General features: G+C 41.6%; 2 protein-coding genes across 4 annotated transcripts in view; one reads left to right on the top strand and one right to left on the bottom strand.

The window, feature by feature from the left end:
• Nucleotides 1-222: 222 nt before the first annotated feature.
• Nucleotides 223-8738, bottom strand: oser1 (oxidative stress responsive serine-rich 1). Its single transcript, XM_088337404.1, has 4 exons — nt 8437-8738; nt 4909-5008; nt 4736-4831; nt 223-1360 (listed from the first exon to the last, which is right to left on the bottom strand). The coding sequence occupies exons 2-4, from the start codon at nt 4983-4985 to the stop codon at nt 706-708; spliced, it is 828 nt and encodes a 275-aa protein (XP_088193530.1). The 5' UTR covers nt 4986-5008; nt 8437-8738; the 3' UTR covers nt 223-705.
• uqcc1 (ubiquinol-cytochrome c reductase complex assembly factor 1) overlaps nt 8136-18089 on the top strand; it is a 26040-nt gene continuing 16086 nt past the window's right edge. Inside the window, exons 1-2 of one of the 3 annotated variants that reach the window (XM_088337403.1) lie at nt 8136-8181; nt 12331-12426. In XM_088337403.1, coding sequence (XP_088193529.1) covers nt 12382-12426 — 45 coding nt within the window. In that variant the 5' untranslated portion in view covers nt 8136-8181; nt 12331-12381. Of the gene's footprint in view, nt 8182-10500; nt 10733-12330; nt 12441-18089 lie in introns of those variants that run through there. The other 2 variants (XM_088337401.1, XM_088337402.1) reach the window with 2 other exon arrangements.

The following is an 18089-nucleotide window of genomic DNA, read 5'->3' as shown; positions in this document are numbered from 1 at the left end:
TTTACTTCCAAATGCAGGCTCATTGCGCCGTCTGGTTTGCGAACGCCACAAGTCGGGTGCTGCGAAAATATAGGGCTCACATTTTTGGCAACTAAGGCCTCATTCGCTTCTTCTTTCAGTGTATTAGTAAATACTATATTAGTATTCGTTATTGTTATCCAACTATATAGTAGTCGCTATTTTGAATGGTGACATGATCCAAAAAGACGTGACGTAAACAACTCAGAGGAAAGCAGAGAACCTCTTTATTAAAAGCAACACACCATCAGTAACAGTAACGGCTTTGCAATGACGGAAAAATGTTAAATTACCCTGTTACCGGAAAAAAAAAATGCCATTACGTACCGGCATTCTTTATAATGGCGTTATTCCCATCAATGGCCAAGAAAAGGTTGTAAAAACATTTTGATCAATTTTGATAAAAAATTAGGGGTGCGCGTTGTACACAAATAAATACGTTTTTTCCTCCACACCCACCTTGAGTGCCGATTCATTTTCATTCCTGTAATCGAACGCATGGCTTACTTGCAGTGTAAAAAAATAAAAATAAAATAAAAAGAAAGAACTTATTTTTCTGTGTGTGTGTGTGTGTGTGTGTGTGTGTCCCAGTACCACAACCCACTAAGATCCATACTGTTGGTTTGAATGTTATCAATTTGAATTTTAATGAAGAGTATGCTGCAATCTTGTGCTCATGCAACAGCTTCACGTGTACATCATCTCAGCCATGTGCGACATCTTCTTGGGTATGTAGAGGTAGACCTCCATGTAGCCTGCCAGGTCCTCCATGGTGACGTCATCCACAGAGACCAATGCCTGTGAAGAACATGAGCGAGGGGACGCCGGTGTAGAGACGCTACCTGCGATCCTGGAAGGCCCACCACCATTCTGCTCACACTCAGAGATGACGTCCCGTAATCCCGTGAATGAGTAAGACCCTACGCTCCTCCAGGCACCCATTTTGCATACGCAGCCACATGGTGCCGTGGCACCGGCCGCATCTGCCGGGGCACAGTCTGGGTGTGAGCAACTGCACAGGTGGCCGTCCCTACGCAACATAGACAATATTTCAAAATCTGTCAGGTTGGCAGGGCCTGTTTCGATGCCACTTGTCGAGTCCCTGCCATTCATCCCGGTAAGCTCAGACAGGGGATTGGCAGGTAGTTTTCCATCTGCAGTCCCAGTTGGCGCCGCTCCAAAGCCAGTAGAGAAAGTTGAGCTGAGTTCGGCGTGCTGCTTAGGAACTCTAAAAGGGGGCGTAGCAGCAGAGTAGGTGAACTTCGAAGGATGTAGGATCGGCGACTTTGAACGTCGCCGACGTTGCGTTCGACTTGTTCCTCTTGACACTTTCCTCACACAGCTGTTAAGACATGAGCAGGAACCTTTATCATTTACTCATTCTGTACCACATTTATGAATACATTTTTAGAAGCGTTGTCCCTGACCACCAACACATAAATTTTTTTTTTTTTTTTTTCAAAGTATCCTAAAGGCTAAGGCGCTGCTGATCAGTGGTCAGCAAGCATTTGTGAATGATTTATGCCTGAAAAATCACCAATAGATGGCAAAAGTGGCTTTGATCAGATCTTTCTCAACACACTCCGGGCCTTGTTTTGGGTCCACCGTATGACACGGTATGGTAGTGAATCGTGATGCGATATTAGTAAAGAAAGCTTAACCATTCAAAACTTTATTTTTATTAAAAAAAGATGACAATGACTCCTCATCATCATAGGGGATGAGAGCGAAGACGTTTCATACATGTCTGCGATAGTCATGACAACCCAAATCATGTGATCATGTCAATGGAGACATCGGGGGCTGAAACGTTTGTGCAAAGTTCATGCATCGTGCATGCATAAGTTCAGTGTTCTTGTTAATTTATATTTTTTTGCAAGCAAAGTGCCTAAGCGTTTATGGAAAGCATTGTTTAGATATTGGAGGAAAAAGAACTGGGACGACAACATGGTGATCAACTTGCCACGACAAAAACAAAGCCTGCAGTTGGTCGAAAAAGTTGAATCACACATTAGGTTGCTCTACGGCAGTGGTTCCCAAAGTAGGCGGTACTGCCCCCCAGGGGGCAGTGGAACGATCTGGGGGGTGTGGGGGGGCGTTTTGGAAGAAGGGGGCAGTAGGGGGCTGCAGTCCGAAGTCAGAAGTTTGAACATTTGTTTGACGATTTATACACAGCACGTTAGGGCTGCACGATTAACCAAAATCAAATCGAGATTGCAAAGTGATGTAGTGCGCTCGTGAAACCACAAAACACTGTGGTTTTTCAAGGTTTTGTAGTGAGTGATGGACTTTTGGACAACCACAATTGTTACTGTTTGAGTTTTAAAAGCGTTGACCAATCAGAGGCAAGTTTTAATAATAGCACTAGCCAATAAACGCGATTCAAAGTTTGCAAAGACCACACTATGCCACATCCACCATGTGAGTTCATTGAGTGTCATGGCGGAATCTGTAAACATAGTGCCAGAGTCAACAAACGAGAGGGAAATGAAGCTTGGATCAAAGAAGGGCGGTACATCACTTTTTTTTACCTATTTTGGTTTTGACGAAGCAGACGTGGAACAGAAGTAAACGCCCGATGCAGATTTTGCTTTCGCATATTCGCTGGGTCCAGAGGAAACACAAGTAATCTATACCAGCACCTTAAAAATTCTCACATATTACAATACACAGCATGTAAAAAAGGATTACAAGTAAAAGACAAAGAAGGTGCATCTATAATTGGACTGGGAGGTAAACAAACCTCCATTAAAGCAGCATTTGTGCCATTCACGCTGTACGAAAAAAGATCACAAAGGCACAAGGAAATAACCAATGCTACTTTAGCTAAAAATGTCTTAATAGTGTCCAACCCCGAAACGTCATAATCGATTAGAGGTAACACTTTTTATTTATGCAAGTTAATAACGGTTGGGAATGGGTTGGGATACCGCCTTATAGTTGTAAAAATACGGTGTGTGTCTGTGTATATAACCAGCTCAGTAGCCTAGATGGTAAGGCGCCCGCTTTGAGACTGGGAGGTCGGTAGCCTAGATGGTAAGGCGCCCGCTTTGAGACTGGGAGGTCGGTGGTTCGCGCCCCGGCCGAGTCATTCCTAAGACTTAAAAAGTGGTTGGCGGCGCCCTCTGTTGGCTGCGGCTGCATCGGCTCGCTACAACGGGTCAGGTGCAATCGACATTTCGTTCTGTGTGCATTGTTACACAGAATGACAATACAAGGAAATTATTATTATTATTATTATTATATATATTATTGGAGAAATTGGAACTATGCTTACCGTGTCACTGGGGACTTCTTACTGTTTTATCCAAGGCACTTGCTCTTATCGTCTCAAGCTGCGTGCCGTATGTTTACCTGCCGGTTGTACAGCGTGCGTTTTGTTTTTTGCTTTGGCCTCCTGTTAGGTATGTGATTTTGAATTTTCCTTTCTTTTTTGTCACACATCTTACAATACAATTTACTCTTGTCCAGATGGCTGCCCGTTAGCGTGCGAGCACCTGAATGCTTCCAGTCTTGTTTTGTCTAGGCTAGCCCTGCTAGCAGTTGGGTAGCTGGCTTGCCTGCCGTGCTGATTGTTTTTTCTCCTGGGTGGCTTCGTGTTTGTTGCCGTGGTAGTTTTTTTTTGTCAATGGCTCACGGTTATCCTGACTGCTTACTGCATGTTTTTGGTCAGCCAGCCTCCCGTTTTTCCGCCGATCAGTCCCGGTTAGCCTGCCGTGTCCTGTTAGCTCTCTAGGTGTTATTTTGCCAGTTCGCCCCATTTTGGCCGCACGCCATTTATGGTATCATTGCTACATCCACCTGCATCACAATGCCTGGGGCATTCTCCACAAAAACTACCAAAACTTGACTTAAAACATAATTTATACATAAACCAATATGGTGGGTGGCTTGCTCGGGTCCCAATGATCTTTACGTGACATCATGGCTCAGGAAGTCAAAGACAAAACAGGTTGTATTTAAAATGCAGCATCTCAGAAAATAATTTGAATACAGTGGTACCTCTTACAAATGTCTCAACATATAAAAGTTTCAGTTTACAAAGTACCTGAACGGGAAAATATTGCCTGTAGTTACAAAGGCCTTTCAGGATACAAACTATAAAATACAGTACAGTACACGCTGCCATTTGCCGCTCCGAGAGTCCTACCTGGCAATGAGTGCTTATGCATGAATTTTGGCATGCTCTACGTATCCCTTTCCCATTCTGTAAAAAGTGGTACCGCTACAAAGAATCATTATTTACAATGTACCCCACGTAAGACACGCAGAAATGCAGACACTGCTGAGGACCAGTAAAAAAAAGAAGCCAGTTAAAAGGGAAATACATATTTTTATTATTTCCTTTGTTCTCCGCATTATGTGCCTCCTGATTTATGTTTATCGAGTGGTAAACTAATTTTAACATGTATTTGTTTCATGTTCTGATGCTCTTTTATGATTTATTAAAAAATATAAACTTTTGCAGGGCTTGGAATGGATTAGCGAATTTACATTCAAAAGGCGTATCTACTTACAAATGTCTCAAGTTACAAAGCTACTCCCAGAACGAATTAAATTTGTCAGTAGAGGTTCCACAGTATACCAATGAAATAAAGATTTATGCAAAGACCATGTATTACTTTTTAACATTTTGCATGTTTTAGAATTTGGGTAGACCTATACATTTTTTTTTTTTTAAATCGTTCCTTCAATAATTAGACTATTGGTCACTCACCTATGCCAGGTGTCTTTGGACATGCCGTGCTTGTATTTTAAGGAGGCAGGATCTCGCGCCCCTGATAGAGGAGACTCTCCGGTCGCTGCAAGTGCACTGCAGAAATAAAGTGGGAAGGTTACACTGTGAAAAAAATATTCTGGAGGAAAATGTTTTTTTTTTTCACCACCCACCTGTTTGCGTCCACACGCAACTTCTTGAAGGCAGTCTGGAGCATTTCATCTTCGCGCACGGGATCCCCTGCCGCCATGTGTAATTCAAGGTGCCCGAACACTGGAATTTAAAAACGCACGGATTGAACAAAAGGATAGCTCTCTGTCGGACGAGAAAAGATGCTAACTTTGTGGAAAACTAAAACTGAAAATCAGTTTCGGGAGGCATAAAGGCATTTATTGTATCAGCTCAAATATCCCATTGGTAACCTATTCATCTAATCAGTAGCATTAAAAAAACAGATGCTTGCAATATACTAATTGATTAGTAATAGATCCAGAACGTATGCCATTTATTTCTTAATTGCATTACAGAAAAAAAAAAGAAATTTTATAACAATACTCTACTTTTCTTAGACAGCCCTGTAAAAAGAAAATGTGCAGCCAAAATGTTTTACCCCCACAGAAGAAGCATGTAATCCGCGTTCAGTGTAGGGAAATAATGGACTAAGATTGTGTATAGTCCCAAGAGGTGTTTAAAATGCACTTCGTCCAGCCCTGGGGTAAGCCAACAAGCATCTCTGGAGCTGCATCCATCTCTTTAGCTCATTTTTATTTATTCGACGGGCCGATTATTTATGCACAGCCGAGCCTTTCCTTCCCTATTCCCTCTCTCTGTCTCCAATGCTAACAACACTGCGTGTTCTTATTGGATAAGCAGCTGGAGGCAGAGCCACTAAAGCAGGAAGAAAAACTTTAGAGCAGAGTAAACAGCGGCAACTCTAATAACTTTTAAATCCCGACATGCCTGTTATGAAGACTGCTGAGATTTTGAGTATGTTCAGTCCGTGGTAGAAAAGCACGTTTGTGATTCGGAAATAGCGTAAAAAGAGTAGTTAACTAGTTCGATGGAATTACGTTCAAGCTGGAGACTGATGTATTAGCCCTTATCCTAACACTTGGTCACTTGCTTTTGATTGAGAACGATCATAAAAAGCATGCTAACGTGGAAGGCTGAGTGATTAGCTGTAATCATAAAATTAGCTCATCAATCTGTTTGTAAACATGAGTGCCCACACTTTTCAATTCACGAGCTTTGTGTAACTATAGAAGCACTTTTTGTTTTAAGTTAAGTCATGTTGAATCGGCCCTGAAGAAACCACATCGGTCCATCCTTACATTGCACTGTTATCATGACTAAGGCCAGTCTTTAAGCACTATTTTATCCAGATAGCCTCATTTTCTTTTCTTTTCCTCTTTAAAGTCTTTATTACATGTTTACCCTGAAGTGCCATGTGCAATCTCGTTGCATACAATGTTTCGTTATTTTCAATGACAATAAAGACAATTAAATTTAATTATAACCTGTGTGTTCTTTTTATAGTTTGTATAGGGTTATGCACTATCCTAATAGCTTTCTATATTGATCTTGTATGCATTTCCCCAAATTTCTATACCAGGGGTCTCCAACGAGGTGCCCCCTAAGGACAAGTGCCCTTGGACCTGTGCTAAAAATATTTCACCAGTATTCGCCTCACTGTGATTTTCGGGTAATATTATTCTCTTAGTGGTTGATTGAGTCTCTTTCACCCTACTTCAGATAATTAACTCATCCACTGTCGGCCGAGTTAACTAGGATTGTGTAAAATGGAAGAAGGATGTCTAACTCAAGTCAATGGAAATTAATTCAAAATGGATCTTTTATGTCTCTCACGGTTATTGGTGGTTGATTAGATAAGAAGGTTAGTTACAATATAACTAGTTCATTGAGCAAGTTATTCATAAGCTAACTAGTTCATTGTGGTATTAAGGTCACACACTGCCAGCTCAGTTAACTTCTGTAATCTAATAAGCGATTCTATATTGCTCTAATGTGTATTTCCCCAAGCACAACGGCGCAGTTCTGAGTTCATGAGATCGAACCTTCCTGTGTGGAGTTTGCATGTTCTCCCCATGCTTGCGTGGGTTTCCTCCGGGCACTCCGGTTTCCTCCACATTCCAAAAACATGCATGTCAGGTTAATTGGCCGGTCCAAATTGTCCCTAGACGTGAATGAGCGATTAAGTTGCCTGTGTGCCCTACGACTGGCTGGCAACCAGTTCAGGGTGTCCCTTGCCCATTGCCCGAAGATAGCTGGGATGAGCTCCAGCACCCCCGCGACCCTACTGAGGATAAGCGGTGCAGATAATGGATAAGCGGTGCAGATAATGGATGGATGGATGGATTTCCCCAAATCCCAACTCTAGGGGTCTCCAACCTGGCGCCCCGTAAGAACAGCTGAGGTGCTCCTGAACCTGTTCTAAAAATATCTCACCAGTACTGGGTCATTGTGAATTGATTGCAAAATTAATTGTTTAGTAGTTTATTGAGTCTATTGAACCATACTTCCAATAATTAACTCATCTACTACCAGCCGAGTTAACTACTGATTGTGGAAAATGGAGGAATAGCGTCTAACTCAAGTCAATGGCACTGAAATCAAAATGGATCTTTGATGTCTGTCACTGTTATTAAAAAATGTTAGCTACAAACTAACTAATTCATTGGGTAAGTTATTCATAAACTCACTAGGTAATTGTGGTCTTTAACTCATTCACTCTCAGCTCAGTTAAATCATTGTTAAGCTTAGTTAAAGATGGTGTGTGTAGTTTGATGGGTTCTTCAAAAGTTGAAAGTTAAAAATTTTCTCTATTAAGTATGTGTTATGCTTTATTTTCCACTGCACCAAACTTTTTTAAGTGTGTACATTTGACCTATTATATTGTGTAAATGTTGAGTGGAGCAGAACCAACCCCTAAAAAGATGGAAAAAGAAGAAGTCTGAGAAATGAACACACATTATGTGTTAATTTGCTGTTATCTCCAGTCTCAAAGTCATGATTGAAACCTTAGTCTTAAAATAGCGCACCCCGCCATTTAAGTAGAAAATGGATTAACATCCAATGGCAAATGTAAAATTAATAATTGAAGTACGTTATCATCATTGGGAGTAAATTAGTTAACCTGGTAATAAGATATGTTTGTGGCTATAATATCTTATTACCAGGTTAATGATAACATGATTATTATTTTATTATTATTTTAGGAATGCATATCCTACTGGATGCCCTTTGTGCTAAAAAAAACGGCTCTCGGCTTCAAAAAGGTTGGAGGTTTATGCAAATTTAATGAAATGTACATTATATGAAAGTTTTTTGTTCGGATATTTCCATCTACCACAAATTTGTTCACTTAGTGACGTCATGAAGCAGCTGATATCCAGTGGCCCCATGACAGTGCAAAACGTAAACGTGAGGTAGGATAATACAAAAAAACAACCAAATGCGTTGCCAAACGTAAAAAAAGACAATTTCTCAGTTAATCACGCAGTAAACAGTAGCATAGCTAATGTTAGAGAATAGTAAAATAGCTAATGTTCAACAACATACCATTGCTAACAGTAGCATAGATAATGTTAGCATAGCTAATGTTAGCCGCGAGTCCGCTAACAGGCGAGCAGTTTTTTTGGCGTAAGTTTAAGAACGACAAAGACCCAACAGAAATGACTTACGCTGGATTTCAAAGTCCACGTCGCGCCCACCTGATCCAGAGTGGGCATAGATGCCGCCGGGGGGGCCAGCCTAGGACGGCGGCGGCTGTACCTCGGCGGCTAATGTGGCTAACGACTTCGCCGAGCGCTCCGTTCTGTGCGTTGAGAACATACAACGTGCACCTGTCGTGACCAAGAGATGAGGGAGAGGAACATAAAAGAACTGAAAAGGAAACGAGACCAAAGGAGGACTCTGCACTCGTAGACGGCAACAGCAATAGTGACGTCACATTCACACAAAAAACGAACCCAACGCAAATCTATGACGTGAAGGGCCACAAACTATCACGTGACACAATTTCACATGGTTTTTCAAACATTTTTGAGGCAAGGAACACTTTTTCTCATTCAAAAATCTCGAGGAACGCTGTTTGATGAGCATCTTAGAAAAATATTTTATTTCATTTTTAAAGCTTAAACCAGGGTTTTTTTTAAACTTTTCAGAAAGCGGGCCAAATTTGATAGGCTGCATTCTTTCAACCGTCTTTAAAGAGGAAGTATGCACTATTTAGTGCCTCCTAGTGGTACCATAAAATTAATTTCAGTAAAAAAAAACATTACCCTGGCAAAAATACATGAACTATCATATTAATGTTAAATCCTTTTTTGGAAAATCATAGGTCGAGAAATTTGTATTTCTTTTAAACAGTGGAATCCCAACTTAGGTCGCTGTTATGTTCGTCCGCCATCCTGCCACCAGGCTGTGCTCTATGGTACTGGCCCTCCCTTGCACCAGACAACACAGCGCTATCTAGTGGTCAAATAATACCTACTGGGGCTTTCAACCTCAGAAAGGTTTGCAGTGCTTGGCATTACTGGTGGGCCACATAGTATTCATTATGACAGGGGCCGCTTGCCAGTTAATATTTGATCACGAGCCAAGACTGGCCCCGGGCAGGACATTGGACATGACAGGCTTAATCTGACATTATAAGTTTTTCTTATTGTTTTTGGTCACCGTCAGCCAGGAAGTAACACAGGTACATCATTTTGGTTAATAATTTTGCTGTGATATGGGATTTTATTGGAATTTTAACCCTATACTATAATTTACTATAATTTTATATTGTTTTCCAGAAAAATAACCTGTACATAAAAATAACCTGTATATAAAATGAGCAAAAATTGTTCCCATTTTTTTTTGTAAAATAACAAAATAATAATTAAGATTTTGTGCAAGATTCTTTACTTTATTACCATCCATAAATCCATTATCTGCACCTCTTATCTTCAGTAGGGTCACGGGGGTGCTGGAGACCATCCCACTCATCTTCGGGCAGTGGGCAGGGGACACCCTGAAGTGGTTACCAGCCAGTTGCAGGGCACACAGAGAATGACAACTCACTCGCACATTCACACCTAGGGACAATTTTGGACCGGCCAATTAATCTTACGTGCATGTTTTTGGAACGTGGGAGGAAACCGGAGTGCCCGGAAGAAAACCACGCAAGCACGGGGAGAACATGCAAACTCCACACAGGAAGGTTTGATCCCATGATGTCAGAACTGTGCCTCATACGCGCTAACCACTGCACTGCCGTGCTGCCGCTTATTTTGATTTATATAATATGCAAAATACATGAACTATCACATAAACATGCATTTGCTTTTACTTGTTGTTTTTTCCCTTTACTCTGATTTTGTTTAAGGTCAGTCTTTGTCACTAAACTTGTTTTTTATCGCGATAAGGATTTATTTTTTTTGTTGATCCTCGTATGTTGTTGCCTAACTTCTGCATAACTTTAGGGGGTGTATGAGTGATACCCTCATATATTAGTGGGAGAACTTTGTTTTACTTTGAGAGGTCTTTATTGACCTGAAAAGCGCTATACAAATGCAGACAATTTACATTTACTTGGGTGCCCACAGACCTGTGCTGAAAATATCTCATCAGTGCTGGCTCATTGTGATTTTATAGCCAAATGTTTTTTTTGTGTTAGACTAAACCTTTCTTTCTCGCGCTCTCTCGCGCTCTGGAGCTTCTCGAAAGGATTTGTGGTAAAGCGGAACGTTGGCGGTGGTTTCAGTTTTGAGTCGGTGCAATTATCTTACGGACACTCAATTGTCAACTTCCTCGAGTTGCTTTGACATTGGAGCTGTTAGCTAACGACGTTTGGTGGAGGTTCGGCTTCGCAGTTTCGGCTTGGCTGGGAGTTTAGTGCGGGTCATGTGGACCATATGGCTTGTGTCCCGCCGGCCGATGCAGTTTGCAGTTCGAACATTCTCAACTGCCATAACAGGGCCTCCGCCTCACAAGGTAAGCAATGTTACCTTACCTCGCTCCTTCGTAACGTCTTTTAATTTAGCCGATATTACTTTCTCACGCAACACATGATAGGTCGGTTCACTGACATGATTCACGCAGAACCAGGGACGATTTTAGTTTCAGAGCTTTGGGGGTGCTGAGCAACCAGAATGTTTGGCTGTTTTTTTCCCATTACATTTAAAGTGATATACCATGTGAAATATTTCGCTAAAAGCTTTTTATTTTTAAAGGCTGTTTTTTTTTTAGCAATTTTATGTTTGTTCTACCCGTGGTTATTAATTGAATGTTCCCTTTTAAATTGAATTATGACACTCCTGGGGTTGCAGAATTTCATACTTTCACCCTAATACACCTGAGCCTCCACTGACTCCGCCGATATGCAGCAAGTGACACTAGCCGAGCAAAAAGGGAGCGGGGCTAAGAATCTAGTGGACAGGCAGTGAAGTTCTTCTGATTCCGCGTTGTTCACATTTTTGTTTTGTCTTCTTTTTTATTATTTTAGCTTGCGTTTTTTAATTATATCTAAGCGTATCATGTCCTTTATTACAGAAAAGAGAGTTTTAAAAATTTTATAATTTTTGAGGGTGCGTGGGTTGAATTTGAAGGTGCTTGAGCACCTTCCAAAAACTGCTGGTAACACCCATGTGCTGAACTATTCAAAGTCATCAACTGGGTCATTCAGTAATAGGCAAGGTAAGCGAACGTTATAATTGTGGTTTGGGAATACATATACGTATTTATTTAAACTGTACATAATTCGTAATGTTCAGGTTAATTGGCCGGTCCAAATTGTCCATAGGTGTGAATGAGCGAGTGAGTTGCCTGTCTCTGTGTGCCCTGCAACTGTCTGACAACCAGTTCAGGGTGTCCCCTGCCCGAAGAAAGCTGGGATGGGCTCCAGCACCCCCGCGACTCTACTGAGGATGATTTACTTACTGTAAAAAACGTGTTGGAATTGAAAAGTGGGGGCACTCCTGTTTTAGAGCCAGATTAATGAACTAATGTTATGGTAACAGCTAATCACTCAGCTTTTTACTTTAACCTGCTTTTTATGCTCTCAATTACAAACCCACACGCTTCATTGGCAGACTAATTCAGATTCAGATATATTTTATTGTCATTCGTCTACACGTGTATACAGAATGTTATGATAAGAACGTATATATCAGTTTCCACCTGATCGTACTTAACTAGAAAAACAAGTTAATTACATTTTTTACGCTGTTTATTAATTACACACACGCTCTTTTACCACAGACTTTTAATATCTCAAAATTATTAATTTTTCCCCAGCGTGTCGGGACTCAGGAGTTGGCAAAGCTGCCGCTGTTTACTCTGCTATATTATTCTTCTTGCTTCAGTGGCTCCGCCATGGGTCGCTTATCCAATCAGAAGGGGCAGGGTGGCTGGTTTCCTAGACAACGGGTGAAGAGAGGGAGAGAGAAGCTCTGCTGCATCTGGGCCTAAATAATCGGCCTGTCATAAAAATAAAAATGCAGATCCGTCAAATTTGCATATATCTGTGCCGATAATCGGTCGACCTCTAATCGGTCGACCTCCCGGTTGACTTGCTCATTGGTTGTGTGCAGATTTCCCAGCGAGCGTCCTCAATCAGCAGGCTTCGCACCATCCCCTGGACCATGACGAAAATGACAAGCCCACGTGCTCTTCACCTGAGCCAGCAGGTCCTTCATTGCATGTGAATGTAACTTAATGTGTACATGTTGAATATCAGCGGGGGGAAAACTTTGCAAAGTCACTCAAGATGGAGAGTATCGGTGCAACTAAGAACTTTTTTAATAAAAGACTAGTCATCAATTTTTGATATTTTTAGTTGAACAATCAGATGGTTATTAATTTTTTTCTTAAATACTGCATGGAGTGAAAACATGATGTGTAAAATGATCATAAACACAAGAAAAATGGGTACAATGGAAAAACATCTTTATTGAAAATACTGCTGACTTGTACCACAAATAATTTCAATCATGTACAGGGCTCAGTCAGTAGAGACATAAATACATAATACCTGTAAACCAAGAACAGGCTCATTAGCAGCTGTAAAACAGTAAATGAAACTAATATTATACACCTTTTGTGTTTCATTCACTGGTCAACTGCAAAGTCTGTAACAAAAGAACTTAACGATTCTTAACGGTTTGAAATCAAACGGTTTCAACAACTGACGTTTGTTGTTATTAACGTTTTAACAATTTACATTTTTTCTTCGGACTGCGTGAATTTATTTTTAATTAGTGTATCAGGCAGAGTCTGGCGTAACGCTCAAGCACACATCTATATATCTATAAACGCATATAAAATGTACAATGCATGTCATCTAAACCGGATTCGCTTGAATTTTATTTGAATCTTCCCGAAGCGAGTCAGACTCTGTTTCGTTCAGCCATCCGACAAAATCTTGAAATGCTCGTGCGTCACTAGCTACTACCATGATACGCAAGGTCTCCTTTGCAAACTTTGCAAGTAGTCCTTTTATTAGTCGTATCCATGCTAAAAGGCTCCCAAACTTTAAACATTTTGGTACGCACACTTAATGTTGACTTGATTTGATGTATCGATAAAAGTGGTAGTGTGCATGTTTCAAGTGAAATAAGTCAACTTCCCTAATTTCGGGACCGTAAGTTGCGTTGGAGAATATGTCGCACCAGCCATAGGATGCATAATTAAGAAGGAATAAATATTTGTCGCACCCACAGTATAAGTTGCATTTCTGTTGCAACACCGAAAACATGTCAATTTGAAAGGCAACTTAAAATACAATTTTTAAAAACGCCACACATGTAAAATGTCCAGCCGCTAGCATACGTCACCTGCAAACGTTACTAAAACCTTGTATTTTATTTTTAGTAAATGTATTAGAACAGTCAACCACAGAGCACTTGCACCTAGGATAAAAAACACTTTTGAGTAAGTTGAAAATATTTACCATGGCGAAATTCCATATCTTCTGAAATTTTATATATATATATATATATATATATATATATCTATCATTGGTGAAAGTGTAGAGCGAGTCTACCCAAACAGCGCGCACGTCATCGCAGGTGACATGGCTCGGCCAACCTGAGAAGAGGAATCAAGGCCGACAAAGCAGACCACAAGGAGAAGATACAAGGGAAACTCAACAACCCCCGAAAGATGTGGCAGAGCATACAGTCCTTGACCAACTACAGGGGCTTTGATGCGACTATTGGGTACTCAGACATGGCTCTGGCAGAGGAGCTGAACAGCTTTTTTGTCCGCTTTGAGCCCCAAGCCCAGTTCTCAGCCACACCATTACAACCCACAACTTCTGACACCACCCACTCACTATGGAGGCTGTAGTTTTGAGACACGTGCAACGAGCTGTCAAACTCAGTAAGGCCACAGGTTTGGATGGAGTACCAGGGAAGGTACCAAAGGCACGTGCTTACCAACTAGCACCAGTCTTCACTTACATCTTCAACCTGTCACTGGTGCAAGCCAACATCCCAACAAGCCTAAAATCGGCCACTATTATTCCAGTCCCAAAGATGTCACCCACAGGAAATCTCAGCGACTTCTGCCCTGTAGCACCCACTCCAGTAATCACGAAGGGCTTTGAGAAACTAGTGCTGAGACATATCGGAGCCTGTCTTTCCCTCACCCTCGACCCAAATCAATATGCATACCGACTCCAACAGACTGTGTGATGCTGGAGCCCCACCTTTTATCCATCCACACGCTCAACACTGACTCGGCCCAAGACTGTGAGCTGATCCCTCTGCTCTACTCCCCTACACATACGACTGCAGACGCATCCACCCTGAGAACATCATTGTGAAGTTTTCAGACGACACATCGGTGATGGAGTTGATCACAGAGGAGGGATGAGGCGACCTACAGAAATGAGATCCTTAGACTTAGTGAATGGTGCGCCTTCAACAACTTGCTGCTGAACCTTGACAAGACTAAGGAACTCATCCTAGGGTGACCTTGCCCCCATGTATATCATTGGTGAAAGTGTAGAGCGAGTGGAGTCCTTCAAGTTCTTCAGGTTCCATATATCTGCCGACCTCTCTTGGACAGCCAACACCTCAGCACTGATCAAAAAGGCACAGCAGAGGCTGAGAGTGCTCATGAAGGATCAGCTCTGTATCAACTTGCTGGTGACCTTTTGTCGGTCAGGTATTGAGAGCCTGCTGACCTATGCTGTGTCTCTGTGGCACTCAAGCTGTACAGAAGCGGATAAGAAGGGACTGCAGAAGGGTGACCAACACAGCACAGAGGATCATCGGCCGCCCCCTTACCTCTCCTGTCCACCATCTATAACTTGAGGCAAATTAAATGAAATGATCTGCATTTATATAGCGCTTTTCAAGTCAATGACTTCCCAAAGCGCTTTACAATGTGCTCCACATTTCCCAATAGCGGCCTTGCAGCCATGTCAGGCGCTAACCTGCTTATTGGGGGTATCAGGGGATCTGTGTCTTACCCAAGGACACTTCGACATGCAACATGGACGAGCTGGGATTCGAACTGGGATCCCTTGATCCCAAGAGGAGCGCTCTACCTCCTGAGCTTTTGCCGCCCCAAATGGTTCCTAATGCATCCTTGTTTTCACTTGTGTTTCGAATTTTGGCCGGTCTTTCATTTAATTTCAAAGAAAGGGCAAAGAACATCATCAGAGACTACACACATCCTGGCTTCCATTTGTTCAACGCTCTCCCTCTGGTAGGTGCTATAGGGCTGTACCAGCCAAAACATATAGACCCAGGGACAGCGTCTTCCCAAAAGCTGTCACCAATCTCAACTCCAGTTTGCACTAAAAAACTGAACCAGAATCAATCATTATTTTGCACTGCCATACGACAGCATATTTGCACCTACCATTACCTCTCCAGACACTTTATATATATATAGCTGACAGTAGGTCAATACTGGTTTTATTGCACAAATTTTCTTTCCTTATTTTATTTTATTTTTTATTGTACATATTATCTTATTCTTATGTATGCGTGCACTTGTGGTAAAGCTCAAATTTTGTTAAACTTGTATAATGACAATAAAGGCCAAGGGCCTTACAAGTTAGGCCCTTGGCACCCAAGTTGGTCATGCTTTCGTCCCTCCAGATGAAACGGGACATAAGAAACGGGTCCTGTGGTGAGGGGACCTCTCCCTTTGGGAGGTATGAGAATTCTCCCACCATGGTCCGCTGTGTGTCGTAAGAGGCGACAAAAGTGGAGGGAGCAAGGAGACGGGGGATCCTCTCTATCTCTACACTCTAAGAGACAGCAAGGCAAAGAAAGGGGGCGGGAGACAGAAAGGTCTTGCAAACTTTAGTTATAGGGTCACTGAATGTGAGAGGATGTGGAAGTAAAGCGACTGAGTGGAAGAAAGAGATTGGAGGGATGATGACTAAAAGGAAGGTAGATGTGTTTGCCTTGAGTGAAACAAAGATGAAGGAAAGGGTGAATTACAGCTTGGAGGTATGTATGGTAGAAAGTCTGGCGTTACGGGTGGACATGCTAGAAAAGAAGTGGCTGTGCTTGTGAGTTAGAATGCAAAGAAAATTCGTTATACTTAATATAAAAAAGGGAGCGCTAGACTGTTATAAGATGAATAAACTTGCTTTTATTATTTTGATTTCAGAACCTTTTGCAGTTATATCTCATCTGTAGCACGTTGTGCAACAGTAATTCAAAAATATAAGTTATAATAGCATATTTTCATAACCATAAGGTGCACTTACTTAAAGGCAGTCTCACTTACAGTGCATCCGGAAAGTATTCACAGCGCTTCACTTTTTCCACATTTTGTTATGTTACAGCCTCATTCCAAATTGTATTAATTTAATCTCTTATCTCAAAATTCTACACAAAATACTCCATTATGACGATGTGAAAAAGTTTTTTTTTTTTACTTTTTTGAATTTATTAAAATTAGATAACTAAGAAATCACATTTACATACAGGACTGTCTCAGAAAATTAGAATATTGTGATAAAGTTCTTTATTTTCTGTAATGCAATTAAAAAAACAAAAATGTCATACATTCTGGACTCATTACACATCAACTGAACTATTTCAAGCCTTTTATTATTTTAATATTGCTGAATTTGGCTTACAGCTTAAGAAAACTCAAAAATCCTATCTCAAAATATTAGAATATCATGAAAAAGTATACAAGTAGGCTATTCAACTAATCACCTGAATCATCTAATTAACTCGAAACACCTTGCGAGGGTTTCCTGAGCCTTAAAAACACTCAGCTTGGTTCAGTAAACTAAATCACAAGTATGGGGAAGACTGCTGATCTGACTGCTGTCCAGAGGACCACATTGATACCCTCCATCAGGAGGGTAAGACACAAAAAGAAATTTCTCAAAGAGCAGGCTGTTCACAGAGTGCAGTTTCAAAGCATATCCACAAAAAGTCTGTTGGAAGGGAAAAATGTGGCCGGAAACGCTGCACAACCAAGAGAGATGACCGCAGTCTTAACAAAATTGTGAAGAAGAGCCGCTTCCAGAATTTGGGGGAGCTTCAAAGACAGTGGGCTGAAGCTGGAGTCCAGGTATCAAAAGCCACAGTTCACAGACGTGTCCAGGAAATGGGCTACAATAGCCGTATTCCCATGGTCAAGCCACTTCTGAACTCAAGACAACGGAAGAAGTGTCTGACTTGGGCTATGGAGAAGAAGCACTGGACAGTTGCAGAGTGGTCCAAAGTCCTCTTTTCAGACGAAAGCAAGTTTTGCATTTCATTTGGGGCGGCAGTAGCTCAGGAGGTAGAGCGATCGTTTTAGGATTAAGGGATCCCAGTTCGAATCCCGGCTTGTCCGTGTTACTTGTCGAAGTGTCCTTGGGTAAGACATTGAACCCCCAATTACCCCCAATAAGCAGGTTAGCGCCTTACATGGCTGCACAGATCACGGCCGCTATTGGGAAATGTGAAGCACAATGTAAAGCGCTTTGGGAAGTCATTGACTTGAAAAGCGCTATATAAATGCAGATCATTTCATTTCATTTCATTTGGAAGTCAAGGCGCCAGAGTCTGGAGAAAGGCTGGAGAGGAGCAAAATCCAAGTTGCTTGAAATCCAGTGTGAAGTTCCCACAGTCAGCAATGGTTTGGGGAGCCATGTCAGCTGCTGGTGTTGGTCCACTGTGTTTCATCAAGTCCAGAGTAAATGCAACTGTGTACCAAGAGATTTTAGAGCACTACATGCTTCCATCTGCTGAAAAGCTCTATGGAGATGAGGATTTCATTTTCCAGCATGATCTGGCACCTGCCCACAGTGCCAAAACCACCAGTAACTGGTGCACTGACCATGGCATCACTGTCCTTGATTGGCCTGCTAATTCCCCTGACC

Source organism: Urocampus carinirostris, chromosome 6 (genome assembly GCF_059441175.1).
Source record: "Urocampus carinirostris isolate Australia breed hairy pipefish chromosome 6, RoL_Ucar_1.0, whole genome shotgun sequence".
In the NCBI taxonomy this organism is placed as follows: domain Eukaryota; kingdom Metazoa; phylum Chordata; class Actinopteri; order Syngnathiformes; family Syngnathidae; genus Urocampus; species Urocampus carinirostris.
The sequence above is the reverse complement of the archived record's forward strand: the minus strand, read 5'-3'. Positions and strand labels throughout refer to the sequence as shown.